This window comes from Macaca thibetana, chromosome 1 (assembly GCF_024542745.1).
Source record: "Macaca thibetana thibetana isolate TM-01 chromosome 1, ASM2454274v1, whole genome shotgun sequence".
NCBI classification, from domain to species: domain Eukaryota; kingdom Metazoa; phylum Chordata; class Mammalia; order Primates; family Cercopithecidae; genus Macaca; species Macaca thibetana.
Window position 1 is genome coordinate 108,042,888 of NC_065578.1, and position 16,440 is coordinate 108,059,327.

General features: G+C 36.3%; 1 protein-coding gene across 5 annotated transcripts in view; it reads left to right on the forward strand.

The window, feature by feature from the left end:
- STXBP3 (syntaxin binding protein 3) overlaps nucleotides 1-16,440 on the forward strand; it is a 186,488-nt gene that overhangs the window by 140,423 nt on the left and 29,625 nt on the right. For all 5 annotated transcript variants that reach the window (XR_007717243.1, XM_050746028.1, XM_050746038.1 and 2 more), the window contains 3 exons: nucleotides 6,747-6,901; nucleotides 12,284-12,374; nucleotides 15,251-15,375. Coding sequence is in view for 4 of the 5 variants with exons in the window: in XM_050746028.1 (XP_050601985.1) it covers nucleotides 6,747-6,901; nucleotides 12,284-12,374; nucleotides 15,251-15,375 (371 nt within the window). In the remaining variant the exon portion in view is untranslated. The remainder of the gene's footprint in view (nucleotides 1-6,746; nucleotides 6,902-12,283; nucleotides 12,375-15,250; nucleotides 15,376-16,440) is intronic.

Genomic DNA, 16,440 nt, shown 5'->3' on the forward strand with positions numbered 1-16,440 from the left:
ATGTGGTATTATATTATTCAGTTATTCCATTTTTTCTTCTTACCTCATTTTTGCTGAAGAACTGCTCACTTAACATCCTGGGAGCTATCTTGTTGAAATTTGCCACCATCATGTTGGAGCGATGAACCTTCACCCATAGTATGATGAATGTGACATTGCTTACGTCTATCCTGTGGAACAGCTAAAAGGACAAGACCTCAGCATCACATGCCAACCAGTCTATTGGAGGAATCACACACATAACTACTTCTGCCAAAATCCTCCAGCTTAATTTTTAAATAGCTGAAATATAGTCAAGGCCATATGGGTACTGTACCTGGAACTACAAATATACCCTTTTCACACACATTCAATATTACAGCAACAGCATCCTGGGACAGGTTAGGACACAATCACATTTTTAAAAATCAAGAAGAAGTAAACATAAAAGAGTATTTGCACAAGGCAGAGGATCCTGTTTCTTGGCAATAGACACAAAGCAACTGGCTAAAGAAATAGGTTTACAGATAGATACAATCTAGAATTTGATTCTTTGAGTATTAAACTTGGAGACATAGCTGTATACATTCCAACATGCAATCTAATATTTTACATTAGTAGTTTCTTATTCAATAGTTAAAAGAAAAACCTATCAAAAACCAACCCAAATTATATTTATTAACCATTGGATAACTCCTTTTATCGTTTATTAACCCCTTTACTCCAGATTTGATTAGTGTAATCATGAGATTGTCTAGCCTAATGGTCTAGGGAAAATTCTGTGGTTGTAAGATGATGCCTCGCTATGGAACCATTAATTATTAAGCTCCAAGTGAACTGAAGCAGGTATTTATAAAACGATGATGTATTTCCAAAAATATGAAAAACAGATAAGGCAGATGGTAACTCTAATAAGAGTCACTGAAGTATTATAATGGCACTCTGGAAATGGCTCATAGCAAAACCCAACTTTTTTTTTTTTTTTTTGAGACAGAGTTTCACTCTTGTTACCCAGGCTGGAGTGCAATGGAGTGATCTCAGCTCACTGCAACCTCCACCTCCCGAGTTCAAGCGATTCTCCTGCCTCAGCCTCCCAAGTAGCTGGGATTACAGGCATGAGCCACCACGCCCAGCTAATTTTGTATTTTTTTTTTTTTTTAGTAGAGACGGGGTTTCTCCATGTTCAGGGTGGTCTCGAACTCCCGACCTCAAGTGATCCGCTCATCTCAACGTCCCAAAGTGCTGGGATCACAGGCGTGAGCCACCGTGTCTGGCCCTAACTTTTTTCTTTAACTTTTAGGTTTGGGGTACATGTGCAGGTTTGTTATAGGTAAACTCATGTCAAGGGGATCTGTTACACAGATTATTTCATCACCTAGGTACTAAGCCTAGTACCCAATAGTTATTTTTTCTGTTCCTCTCCCTCCTCCCACCTTCTACCCTCAAGTAGGCCTAGTGCCTATTGTTCCTCTCTTTGTGTCCGTGTGTTCTCATCATTTAGCTCCCACTTGTAAGTGAAAACATGCAGTATTTGGTTTTCTGTTCCTGCATTAGTTTGCTAAAGATAATGGCCTCTAGCTCCATCCATGTTCCTGCTAAAGACATAATCACATTCTTTTTTATGGCTGCTTAGTATTCTGTGGTATGTGTGTGTGTATATATATATATATATATATATATATATATATATATATGCCAATTTTTTTTTAAATCCAGTCTCCCATCGATAGGCATTTAGGTTGATTCCATGTCTTTGCTATTGTGAATAGTGCTGCAGTGAACATATACATGCATGTGTCCTTATGATAGATTTGTATTCTTTTGGGTATATACCTAGTAATGAGTTTGCTGGGTCAAATGGTAGTTCTGTTTTTTAGGTCTTTGAAGAATCACCACACTGTCTTCCACAATGGTTCAATTAATATACATTCCCACCAACAGAATATTAGCCTTCCCTTTTTCCTGCGGCCTCACCAGCATCTGTTGTTTTTTGACTTTTTAAAAATAGCCATTCTGTTTGGTGTGAGATAGTACCTCATTGTGGTTTTGATTTGCATTTCTTTAATGATCAGTGATTTTGAGCCATTTTTCATATGCTTGTGGGTCACCTATATGTCTTTTGAACAGTGTTCATATCCTTTGCCCACTTTTTAATGGGGTTTTTTCTTGTAAATTTAAGTTCCTTATAGATGCTGAATATTAGACCTTTGTCAGATGCATAGTTTGCAAATATTTTCTCCCATTGTATAGGTTGTCCGTTTACTCCGTTGATAGTTCCTTTTGTTGCGCAGAAGCTCTTTAGTTTAATTAGATTTCATTTGTCAGTCGTTGCTTTTGTTGCAATTGCTTTTGGCATCTTTGTCTTGAAATCTTTGCCAATTCCTATGTCCAGAATGGTACTGCCTAGGCTGTCTTCCAGGGTTTTTATAGTTTTGAGTTTTACATTTAAGTCTTTAATCCATCTCAAGTTGATTTTTGTATATGGTGTATGGAAGGGGTCCAGTTTCAGTCTTCTGCATGTAGCTAGCCAGTTATCCCAGCACCATTTATTGAATAGGGAGTCCTTTCCACATTGTTTTTGTCAGCTTTGTCAAAGATCAGATGGCTGTAGGTGTGCGGCCTTGTATCTGGACTCACTATTCTGTTCCATTGAACTGCGTGTCTGTTTTTGTACCAGTGTCATGCTGCAAAACCTTCTTTTCTATTAGGTTCATCACATGGGTGAAACCATTGTCAGTTGAAAACAAACAGGAGGTTCCATGGGTAGGCCCACGCCAAGGGAATTTTCCTCTTGTGGATCCACAAAAGAAAAATAATTTTGGTGCCATGCGGCTTGCACTTATCTGCAGCAAGACAGTCTAGTTCCCTTAACTCCATTGTGTGTCTGGGAAAAGACAGTGAAAATATTTCCATAAGAGGCAAAGACTACAAGAAAGCTACAAGCTTGCTGTGCAAAGTTGTGAAAATGTCATGGTAAAGAAGCACCACATGCTAATTTTTTTTTTTTTTTTTTTTTTTTTTTTGGAGACAGAATCTCATTCCATCGTCCAGGCTGGAATGCAGTGGTGCAATCTTGTCTCACTGCAACCTCCGCCTCCCAGGTTCAAGCAGTTCTCTTGCCTCAGCCTCCAGAGTAGCTGGGATTACAGGCACGTACCCCAATGCCGGGCTAAATTTTGTACTTTTAGTAGAGATGAGATTTCACCATGTTGACCAGCCTGGTCTCAAACTCCTGACCTCAAATGATCTACCCTCCTCGGCCTCCCAAAGTGTAGGGATTATAGGTGTGAGTCACGCTCCCGGCATTTTTTGTTTGTTTGTTTTTTGTTTTTTTGAAACAGAGTCTCACTCTGTCACCAGGCTGGAGTGCAGTTGGTGTGATCTTGGCTCACTTCAACCTCCATCTACTGGGCTCAAGTGATTCTCCTGATTCAACCTCCCAAGTAGCTGGGATTACAGGCATGTGCCACCAAGCCCAGCTAATTTTTTGTATTTTTAGTAGAAACGGGGTTTCACTATGTTGGCCAGGTTAGTCTCAAACTCCTGACCTCAAATGATCTGTCTCCGCCTTGGCCTCCCAAAGTGCTGGGATTACAGGCATGAGCCACCGTGCCTGGCTGATTTTAACAGCTTTTTTTTTTTAACTGGAGAAATCTATTTGCTATGTACACACCACAGAAAAATTGCCCCCAACCCTGAAAAAAAAAGGTCATGCAAGAAAATCAGATTCATAATATAAAAAAAGTATGCTCGGGAAGGGGAACATCACACACCGGGGCCTATCATGGGGAGAGGGGAAGGGGGAGGGATTGCATTGGGAGTTATACCTGATGTAAATGACGAGTTGATGGGTGCTGATGAGTTGATGGGTGCAGCACAGCAACATGGCACAAGTATACATATGTAACAAACCTGCACGTTATGCACATGTACCCTAGAACTTAAAGTATAATAATAATAATTAATAATAAATAAATAAGAATTCTCATGTGACTTAAAAAAAAATAAAATAAAAATAAAGTAGACAAAAATATGGCTTATGTTTTAAAAAGAAAATATGTAAAATTTCACTGTGAATTGCTTAGATTTGCATGTGACTTAGTACTTATTTCATATTAACCATACCCAGTTGCTATGATAAGTCTCTATGTTTTAGAATAGGTATTCTTTAAAAATACCTGTTTTTAAGCCAGAACATATACGTTACATTTGTGCATCCATGTATAAGCTATCCTGCTTGGTATGGAACCAAGATACTAAAAGATTAATAAAATAATTTTTAAAATATTCAGTCACAGACTAGCAAAGAATATATTTCCTCATGTTTTCTGGGCCACACTGCTGACTTGGATTAATGCAGTCTGAAATTTCAGATGTAAATACCCGTCAGTATTAGTTGTTAGTTGTCAAAACTAAAAAGCAGTTGAGTTGGGAGGACCTTCACAATGTTGGCTCTTAAATCATAAGTAAAATTATTCTTAGAGCTGGACCATAGTAAGCAGAAAGCCTTTTCTTAGCTCAAACCCTACAAATTGACTCTTAACATTCATAACCATGCCCTTTTAGGTGCTTTAAAACGGCATACTGATTTTGCAGTCTATAGTTTGTCTATACTTTGTAAGAGATCAGGTAACTCTAGCACAAAAAAACTGTAATGTGGAACTGGGGAGGACTTCAGTGGCACTATTCCAATTTTATTGATCCATACTTTTGCTTTCAACCTTGCATTGAGACCTCCTTGTGTGTCAGTTTCTAACACGTCACCAACTATCACACAGTCCACAGGTTGTACTCCAAGGACATTGCAGCAGTAATAAAATATGGAAGGTGCTGGCTTCTCCCCTCTCTGCTGTTCACCTACAACAGCTTGGACATAGGACTGACAGGCACAAGCCTCATGAAGAGTAGATGGAAGACAGGATCTGTATTTAAGGAGCTGATTATGGGTTTATAAAGATGAAAAAAGCATGTGGCAGTAGTCTTAAAAAACTTTTAATGATGGTGATGGAAAGTGGGGAGGAGGTAGAGGAAGAGGGAAATGGAGGAGATGTGAGTATAGAATGAGAACCAGCCCCCAGATTATCTTTGGTACACTGGGGTATTAGCTTAGATTAATTTGTGGTAGGAACCCCCCACATCTCAGTGCATTACAACAACAAAGGTTTATTTCTCATTTGTGTTGTCCATTGTTGTTTGGCTGGGGCTTTGCTCTACATCCTCTACTTTCTAGTACTGAGGCTGAAAGGCTAGTCTGGGACATAGCCAAGGGAAAAGAGAAAATAGTGGAGCCATACAATGGCTTTTAAAGCTTCTGCTGGGAAGTAGCACGTGTATCTTCTACATACATTCCAGGCGGAGCACAGTGGCTCACATCTGTAATCCCAGCACTTTAGGAGGCCGAGGCGGAAGGATCGCTTGAGCCCAGGAGTACTAGACCAGCCTGGGCAACAAAGTGAGGCCTTGTCTCTGCAAAGAAACTTAACAAAGGAATTAGTCAGGTATGGTGGCACATACCTGTGGTCCTAGCTGCATGGGAGGCTGAGGCGGGAGGATCGCTTGAGCCCAGGACATCAAGGCTTCAGTGAGCTATAACCATGCCACTGCACTCCAGTCTGGGTGACAGAGTAAATCCTCATCTTAAAAAACAAAGACGAAAACAAACCTACACATGACCATGGCCAAACCTGGTATCAGTGGGTGGGAGGGAGAAGCCTTGGGCGACTGTGCAGTAAAAGTTTTTGAACAAATATGTTATCTCCTGCTGTGGGATATTACACTATGAGGAAGCCACAATTCAAGTGTGGGGTGCTTGTTAACTGTCAATACAGCATCCTAGCCTTTGAGCAGGAAAGAGATAAGTGGGTGAGCCACAGCTAAATTTTTATCTATGTTCAGGCTGCTGTTGTTGGTGCTGGGTTATGTCCAGAGAAATGAATGACTGTGTGTAAAAGGAAATGCAAGACATTTATTCATAATTCATTACTTAACCTATAATTACTTGCCTACTTTTACTTACAATAAATTTTCATAGTTTAAGAGAAATTGTCATTGTTTAAAAAACAACAAAACTTAGTTTAATGGGGAACTCTCAATACAATTTAGGGAGCTCCTGCTTTTATATCCTCCAAATCCTCTAATCCAGTTCTTTGTGCATAAGTAAATTATTTTGTTAATTGAATGAATGTATCTGTGAGGTTTTGCTGTACATATGTATAGTAAGATTTACATTATGTCTAGCACAATGCTGTGTCTTTTGGGGAAGTATGTCTCTTATTTTAAGGACATGAAGAGTATAAGCTAAAGAACTATGTCAACTATGGGAGATTTCTGGGTTACTCTCTAATGGATTAAGAGTTTTAATTTATGTCTGATTTATAGGCCGATTTTGGTACTGTTGTGTTTCTTTGTACTGGGAGTTAGATTTTTATTTTAGTTTGACTACCTCAGATTCCTTCACCTGTTGCATGGGTAGTAAAAAGCAGACAGTACAATCTGTATATGAAACAAGATTGAAGGAGAGAGAGAGACTAAGCAGGAAAGGAGAGTGAGAAAGAAAGGATGAAATCAAGATGACAGAGAAAATGAGATTTGATTAAGGTAAAGACACAGTTGTTTCAGTAAACAGTATGGTTAGTGCAAGCATTTTTTTAACTGCCCCAAATAGTTGCCACATTTTCTTGATGTGTGTGTGTGTGTGTGTATATATATATATATATATAATTTTTTTTATCAGGTCTCCAGATTGACAGTGAGTTTTTTTGTCTTAGGTGTATACTCTTGATGTACCAGATGCATTCTATTACTGTTATAGTCCAGACCCTGGTAATGCAAAGGGAAAAGATGCCATTATGGAAGCAATGGCTGACCAGATAGTTACAGTGTGTGCCACCTTGGATGAAAATCCCGGAGTAAGATATAAAAGGTAGGACCCTCAGCATCTGCACATGTTATGCTTCCTATTTACCATTCACTATAGAGGTAAGTAATGTCTCTGTACCTTTGCAGATTGGTTTACAAAATTTATTTCCTTTGTATAATTACCATGCTGTACATATAGGAGATTTAAAGCTTGTGGTTTAAATTTCAGAATAGCAAATAGCTTCTGTTACTGAATTTCAGAGCCTAAATTCGGTACATTTTACAGACAGTTTTTCATCACTTTAAGGAATGCTTAGAGGAAATGTCTTTATAGTCACATAGGGAATACAGTGTTACAATTAATGCTTTTCATTAAATCACCAGCAAATCTAAATGGCCATATTCTCTGGATACCTGTTACAATGTCTAAGTATCTAATCTCAGTGCCTATTCTAAATAAATTTTGGGGTTTTTTTAAAGAGGTAAAATTTAACTTTAGTACTATATACTTTGACTTATATACTTGTTTTTAAAAATGAAGTTTACTGTAAAGTGCATAAATTGTCTATATAGTAAGTCCTCACTTAATGTCGTTGATGGATTCTTGGAAACTGACAAAACCAATCTTACCATAGGATAATTGATATAAACAAGAATTAAGTTCCTTGGTTATGTAATGTCACCAAACTTCTGCATAAAGACCTGAAACACTTCTAATATTAAACATTGAAAGAAATGTGACTGTATGTACATTTAAGAAAGATTAATAAAAACGAGATTATTTGCCCAGTTATTCTAGTTCAGGCTCATTAGAAGGATGACCAGAGCTCATCCCAGCAGCTCATGGCACAAGGCAGGAACGCACCCAGATTAGGATACCATCCCACTGCAGGGCACACTACACACATCCACACTCACTCGGACTGGGACAATTTAGACATGCCAGTTAACCAAACATGCTGCACATCTTTGGGATGTGGGAGGAAACCGGAGTACCAGGAGAAAACCCATGCAGACATGGAGCGATCATGCCAATGCCGTACAGACAGTGGCCCCAGCCAGGAATCTATTTTTTTTTTTTCCTCAGCATTATAATGAGATGACGAACAAAATGACATTATTTGAGGACCTGCTAGATATGGCATGATAATTCATTCCAAAATGAACATATCCATCTAACCCTACCAAGATCAAAAAAAAAATAGAACATTAACAGCATCTCAGAGGCCTCTCTCGTGATCCCTCCCAGCTCTCCCGTCCCCTTTTCTTCCCTAGAGATGACTGCCATCTGACTTTTAACGTATAGTTTAATTTTGCCTGATTTTGAACTGGTAGAAATGGAACCACATGATATTTTTTGTTTTTGACTTCTTTGCTCAGCATTGTTTTCTGAGAGTCATCCATGTTGTTTGTTGTGTGTGTCAGGCAGTTTTAGTTTTAATTTTGGTCTGCTAGTTCATGTGTGATCCTCTCACCTCAGTTTCCTTATCTATGAAATAAGAATGATTAAATAATACCTACCTTATACAGTTGTTTTTAGAGTTAAATGAATTAATATCTATAAAGTATTCCTCACTAATAAATATGGTAGTAAATATATTGCACTACTTGTAATAAGTGTTATTACTCATTTGTCTTTTAAAAAGTCCTTTAATTTGAACATTGGCATTTGTCAAGTTAGCTGGCTGAACTGTTTGATTTTAAATTCATGTAGTACTTTAAGTCACATTACTCTTCACTTACCATTTGAAAATTCCACTATGAATACTTAGAAAAAGTATAGTGATCTCCTGGGAGATTAAGTGATCTCCTCAATTCAGGTATTACCAAACAAGCTCTTTATTCATACCTTGGGTATTAGAAACATTCTTTTTCTTACTTTTTTTTTTTTTTTTTTTTTGAGATGGGATCTCTCCATGTTGCCCAGGCTGGTCTCAAACTCCTGGGCTCAAGCAATCCGCCTGCCTCTGCCTCCCAAAGTGCTGGGATTACCTTTTTCTTATAAGAGATGTGCTAATTACATTCTGGACTCAGTGGAGCTGAGCTAAGTGGTTTGGCTCCTGGTAAGAGTTTAGTAACTGTTGAAGCTTCTGCTGTTGGTGATTGGTTATGTTCGGGGAAATGAGAAAACATAGCCAATTTATAATTGTGTCGCTCACATAGGGGCTAGTTTTGAGTTACGCTAATAAATAATCTGTAATCCTGTCTTTTAAAATTCTACCTGCTTTCACAAAATATTCCTTTACACTTTATCGACTTTAAAGTATAATTTTAAAATGAAGTTTCTTTCTTTTGAAAATATTGTACAAAGAGTTTAATGAATTACCCTTTATAGATATTGCTTGCTTTATTTATTTATTTATTTATTTATTTATTAATTTATTAAAGACGGAGTCGTGCTCTGTCGCCCAGGCTGGAGTGCAATGGCATGATCTTGGCTCGCTGCAAACTCTGCCTCCTGGCTTCATGCCATTCTCCTACCTCAGCCTCCCAAGTAGCTGGGACAACAGGCGCCCGCCACCACACCCGGCTAATTTTGTTGTATTTTTTAGTGGAGACGGGGTTTCACCATGTTAGCCAGGATGGTCTCGATCTCCTGACCTCATGATCCGCCTGCTTCGGCCTCCCAAAGTGCTGGGATTACAGGCGTGAGCATTATTTGTTTTTAAGGTATAAGACCTAAAGATTCTGTAAAACTTTGAAGCCCTCACAATAAGAGCTCCCATTTTCGAGGTTGGTGTGCTGGTGAAGAGCCTTTTTCTTTCTCTCTCTTATTTCTTAATTTTTGTGGATACATAGTAGGTGTATATATTTATGGGGTACATGACATATTTTGATACAGACATACAATGCATAATAGTCACATCAGGGTAAACGGGGTATCTGTCACCTCAAGCATTTATCCTTTCTTTGTGTTAAAAACAATCCAATTATACTCTTAGTTATTTTTAAATGTACTGTAGTCACGCTGTTGTGCTATCAAATACTAGATCTTACTCATTCTACCTATAATTTTGTACCCATTACCCATCCCCACTAAACCCTTGACCACCACTCCTGCCCCTTTCCAGCCTCTGGTAACCATCTTTCTACTTTCTCCATGAGTTCAATTGTTTTCATTTTTAGCTCCCAGAAGCAAGTGAGAACATGAGAAATGTTCTTTCTGTGCCTGGCTTATTTCACTTAACATGGTGACCGCCAGTTCCATCTATGTTGTTGTAAATGTCAGGATCCATTCTTTTTTATGGCTGAATAATACTCCATTCTGTCAATGTGCCACATTTTCTTTATCCATTCATATGTTGCTTCCAAATCTTGGCTGTTGTGAATAGTGCTACAGTAACATGGAGTACAGATTGATATACAGATTTCCTTTCTTTTGGACATATATATTTAGCAGTGAGATTGCTGGATCACATGGTAGTTCTCTGTTTAGTTTTTTGAGGAACCTCCACATTGTTCTCCTTAGTAATTATACTAATTTACATTCTCACCAACAGTGTATGAGGGTTCCCTTTTCTCCATATTCTCGCCAGCATGTGTTTATATTGCCTGTCTCTTGAATAAAAGCCATTATAACTGAGGTGAAATGATATCTCATTATAGTTTTGATTTGCATTTCTCTGATAATTACGTGTATGAGCACCTTTTCATATACCTGTTTGCCATTTGTATGTCTTCTTTTGAGAAATATCCAGATCTTTCGCCCATTTTTAAATCAGATTATTTTTTCCTATGGAGTTATTTGTGCTCCATATCTATTCTTATTAATTTTTTGTCAGATAGGTAGTTTGCAAATATTCTCTTCCATTCTGTGGGTTGTCTCTTCACTTTGTTGATTGTTTATTGTGCAGAAGCTTTTTAACTTGATGTGATTCCATTTGTCCATTTTTGCTTTGGTTGCCTGTGCTTATGGGGTGTTACTCAAGAATGTCCCACAGAGAAATCTGCCCAGTTCAGTGTCCTAGAGAGTTTCCCCAATGTTTTCTTGTGGTAGTTTCATAGTCTGAGGTCTTAGATTTAACTCTTTAATCCATTTTTATTTGATTTTTGTATATGGCAAGAGATAGGGGTCTAGTTTCATTCTTCTGCATATGGATATCCATTTTTCCCAGCACCATTGATTGAAGAGACTATCCTTTCCCCAGTGTATGTTCTTGGCACCTTTGTTGAAATTGAGTTAATGGTAGATGTATGATTTGTTTCTGGGTTCTATATTCTGTTCCATTAGTCTCTATGTCTGTCTTTATGCCAGTACCATGCTGTTTTGGTTACTACAGCCCTGTAGTATATTTGAAGCCAGGTAATGTGATTTCTGCAGTTTTGTTCTTTTTGCTTAGGATAGCTTTGGCTATTCTGGGTCTTTTGGGGTTCCATCTACATTTTAATTTTTTTTTTATTTCTGTGAAGAATGTCATTGATATTTTGATAGGGATTGCATTGAATCTGTAGATAACTTTGGGTAGTATGGACATTTTAACAATATTTGTACTTCCAATCCATGAATGTGGAACATCTTTCCTTTTTTTATTTCCTCTTCAACTTCTTTTACAGAGCTATTTTTCAGCGTTTTTCTTGTAGATTTGGAAGTTACACTAATACCACTGGTCCTGAAGTTACAATTTAGGGTACAGTGTTATTTTAGAAGATAACGATATACAAGATTTTATGCAAAAGACATTGGAAAGTTGATGATGTTAGCATGTGGGCAAATCTCACACTGCTAGTGGGAGGGATGTTGATCAACTAATTTATAGAGTAATTGATAATATTGAAAAAAGTACGTATATGCTGTATGACCCAGAAATTATATTTTTATGTGTAATATACCTAGAGAAACATGTACATGTAATATACTTAGATACATTATACCAATGTTTGTTTCAGTGTTTATAATAGTATAATAAGAATGACTCATATGTCCATCTTTAGAGAAATCAATATATAAAATCCAGTATAATCATGATGGAATACTATATAGGAGATAAAATGAATAAATCTGATATGTGTGTCGATGTCAATGTAGATACATCTCAAACACACACACATACACACACCCACATACACCCACACACGAAACAGAAATGACTGGAGGGAGAATATACATGAAATTAATGACACTGGTTGTCTTGGTTTGAGGCAGGGGTATGGGAGAGGACCAGGACTTAGGAGCAAAATAAAAGGAACTGCAGCTTTACATGTAATATTTTATTTCCTTTATATTAAAAAATCTGAAGCAGATATAAGATTTGTCCTTGTAAATTCCAAATATATCGATATAACATTATTTGATATATTATCTGAACTTTTACGTGTTTATAAAATAATTTTTCATTTTGTAAACATTTTTTAAATTCCATGGTTTAATTTTAGAATTAAACTTCATGATATTATAAAGTATATACTGAAAGAAAGATAATTGTTGGACCTTTTTTTCCATGTCTAGTAAACCTCTAGATAATGCCAGTAAACTTGCACAGCTTGTTGAAAAAAAGCTTGAAGACTACTACAAGATTGATGAAAAGAGCCTAATAAAGGTAATGTATGCAAGGCAAATAGTGACTATGCATAAAGTCTGTCTTATTTCTTTGTAAGCCAAAGAAACTTGCTCATTCATTTTCTAGTATTGATTTGGGAGTCATTAACATAGATCTTCAATACTGATTTGAGAATCGTTAACATACACAGTTGGCAAACCTTAATAGATGGTATGGTTTAGAGGGGACTCTATTAACTAACAGATTTTGAAGTCAGCACTATGCCCAAATCTAGTTCTGCCATTTAATTCATAGTTAATGTCTATTTGGGCAAATTATGTAACTTCTATGTAACTACATTTTCTTTTCTATAAAATGGGAATAATAAAAGAATACCTATTTTAAAAGTTATGATTAAGTGAGTTAATACATGCAAAGTCCTTAGAGTAATGCTTGCCATTGAGTAAACATTTAATAAATGTGGGAATTCCTATTATCACTAGCTCTGTGACCTTGAGTTTGTTTTTCCATCTATGAAATAGATGAAGTAATATATACCTTGCTAGGCGGTGTGAGGATTAAGTTAGTATGTAAGTGTATTTGGCACCAATGGGAATTTAATAAATGGCAGCTGTTGTTATCCCATGGAGATAATATAATCAAAGACTAAGGTTGAAATCTGGGAAATACCAGCATTTACATGTAGGTGAGAGAATGAAGAGCTTGAGGAGACTGACAGAGGTGGTGCCAGAGGGCTAGGAAGCCATATTACAGTAGCTGGAGAATGAAGAAAAGGAACTGTTGCTAGTTTAGAAGAGGAGTTGTGCCAGGAAACCACCAATTAGAATACTGTGTAATAAGTGGAATGTAATAAGAAGAATACAGAGAGTATAATGGGAATATAGTCCCAGGCTTACCTTCTTCTAAACTGGAGTGTTGGAAGGCATCCCAAGAGGAAAGGCCCTTTAGCTTGAAGAATGAGCATAACATGATAAAGAGGGAGTTTATTGCATGGAAAACAGGATTCTTCAGGTAGAGGCAATAGAGAAAAAGGCAAAATCCACAATTAAACGATGTGGCTGGAATGGAAGATATAAACTTAGATGTTAGGTTAGTTACCTTAAAAATTACCTGTTTTTGGTTTAGAGGCCTAGTGAAGGCTGTTATTCTGGTTGTAGTTTTGAAGGCAGAATGGCTTAGTACACATAGTCGATAGCGAATAAATGTTTGTTGAATGAAGAGATATACAATCAAATATGCTTTTAGTCCTTCATGTGTTCAGTGGAAAAAGAGCAAAATCCATAAAAATTAAACTTGTCCTTTCCATTCTTTCTGCCTGGAAAATTAATCATCCTTCAAATACTTGATACCTTTCCTTTATTCAGGGACACCTGATAAAGTGATAAAATGTCACCTCATTTTTGAAGGCTTTCCTGACTCTTCAGGCCAAGTGATGCTTCCTCCCACATGCTGTCATAAGCCCTAAGCCTGCTATAGAACTTATATTGCACTTTTTCCTATTTATATTTCTGAAGCTTCATAGTTCACATTTTTGAGGGCTTGCTGTGCTGTGTTTCATGGTATGATTATATTTAACCTTTACAATAATCTTATAAGGCAAAGATTCCATAATTGTGTTTCATTTTACAAAGAGAATACTGCCATATAAACAAGATAGGCATTTTGTCCAAACTTGTACTGCAAGATTGTGATCAAAGGTAGACTCAAATTCAGACCTGACTGATTTCCAAGGCTGTGCTCTGAACCACCATATCATACTGTCTCAAAATTTAATTAAATGAATGTGCTTAATTTTAAAATATTTTAAAAACATAGCCTATAAAATATACCTGTTATATGTAAATAAATAGAAAATGTTTGTATAATGAGTTATAGTTATTTGTTATTGCTTTGAATAATAATCCAAAGAATTTATTACTTTTTAAAATGAAGTATGAAAGATACTGACATTAACAATATGTTTCCAGCACTATTATTCAGTTTAGTGATGTTTGCGAATTAATGATAACAAGGCTTTCATTGTGATTTATCATCTTAGTTGGTATCAGTACAGTCTTTTAAAATAGCATAACGGTTAAGAGCACAGACGTTGGAGCAAACCTGCATTTGAATCTCCATTCTGCCTCATACTACCTGTGTGATTTGGGCAAGTTACTTCATTTCAGGCTGCAATGCCCTCATGGTCAACTGGAGATGATAATGCCTGTCTCACAGGATTATTAAAAGAATTAGATGAAATAATCCATGTATTTTTGTTTAGTAAAATGTCTAATACATAGAGGTCAAGTAGTAGCTACCATTCATAATTTATGCTTTTTGGAACTCAATTCGTAAGAATTGAGTGCTTTTGGAACTCAATTCATAAGAAAATAGATTTAGTGCAAACAAAATGTTACTTTTTTAAAAGGAATTTTCAGGTTATTATACAGTTGTCCCTTGGGAAACACAGGAGGGTTGGTTCCAGGACCTCCTGTGTATACCAAAATCCACACATACTCAAGTCCTGCATCAGCCCAGCAAAACCTACATATCTGGAAAGTCAGCCCTTCGTACATGCAGGTTTCACATCCTGCGAATACTGTATTTTCTATCTGTTATTTAGTTGAAAAAACTGAGTGTTAAGTGTACCCATGCAGTTCAAACCCATGTTATTAAATGTACCCTCTTACTCTAATTACAAAAGCTTTTAGTTATGTAGTCTTCATTTTTTCTCTCATGCTACTCGGATTTTTCTTTGTGTTGTTATAACTTGACATTCTTAAGACAATTAACCATTTGTTTTGTTTTGTTGTATGTTTTTGGTGGGGAAAAGGGATAGAACTTAGGAAAAGCCTGCTTTGTATTCTAAGATATTAAAAATATGTTCACACTAAGAAATTGAAGCTGCTTAAGATGATTTTATCTTGTTATTCTAGGGTAAAACTCATTCACAGCTCTTAATAATTGATCGTGGCTTTGATCCTGTGTCCACTGTCCTGCATGAACTGACCTTTCAGGCAATGGCATATGATCTACTACCAATTGAGAATGATACATACAAGCAAGTATAACTTGAAGGGCATATAAAGGGCATATACAAACAGGATAGAATATGAGCATTTAATGATTTATATAGGCACCGGAAATCCAAAAGCCCCTGTAACCTTTTCTATTCAGAGACTTTATCCTTCTCTTATTCCTACAGTTATAGTCTTTCACAGATATGTTGACCTTGTAAATTAAAGTGTAATTTGATTGCTTTGGAGCATTTTTGGTGTTTGCTTCCTTAACTATGTGTACAGCAGAGCTATGTTTAAACACATGGAATTTGACCCTTTTACTTTTAAAAGTAAATATCAGGCTCACTATCATAATTTATTGAAGGAGAAACCATATTCAAAATTGTTAGGCTATAATTGTTCTGAATCATACATTCAAAAGTCTGTGTCTTATCAACATAATGTATTTTAGAAGATTGGAACACTAGAAAACTAAATAGGATGGCTATTGAGAGCAACAGGCATAGTTTTACCATTTTGGTACCTTCTACTGAGTTAATCTTGGCATAAACATATTTACTTTAAAAGTAATGTCAAATAAAAACCTAAATGAAAAATGAAATAGTTTTTCTATCAAGGAATCATCTTACTGTATCTCTATCATTTATGGTGTGTGTTATGTTTTACATACATTATAAATGTTATTTGATATCATGATTTCTAAATCCAAACTGGTATTTGTCAGCTAAGATTCACTACTTGAGTACACTAATAAAAATGAAAATTAGTTTTCTGAAATTTTATGTTTAAACCAATTTGGTAGTTTTAAGATACAGACACTTGTGATAGTGATGATACTGTTTTTTTCTTAAATATTGTTATTGTATTTTCTATTGTATTTTTATTTGCATTCTGGTCGAATCTTGGTTTCTGAGTTTTTCTCTATATTATCTGTATTAATGTTAGATAACATAGCTATTTTTCTAATATAAAAGTTATTTTAAGCAGTTTATTCAGAGGGGATATTATTTACCTCTGTTACCCTTTAGGTCTCTAAACCTGCATTGCTCAAAAGGTTTAGAAGAGAATTAATAAACCAATGGATAGTAAAGGATTTAGTTCCAGAC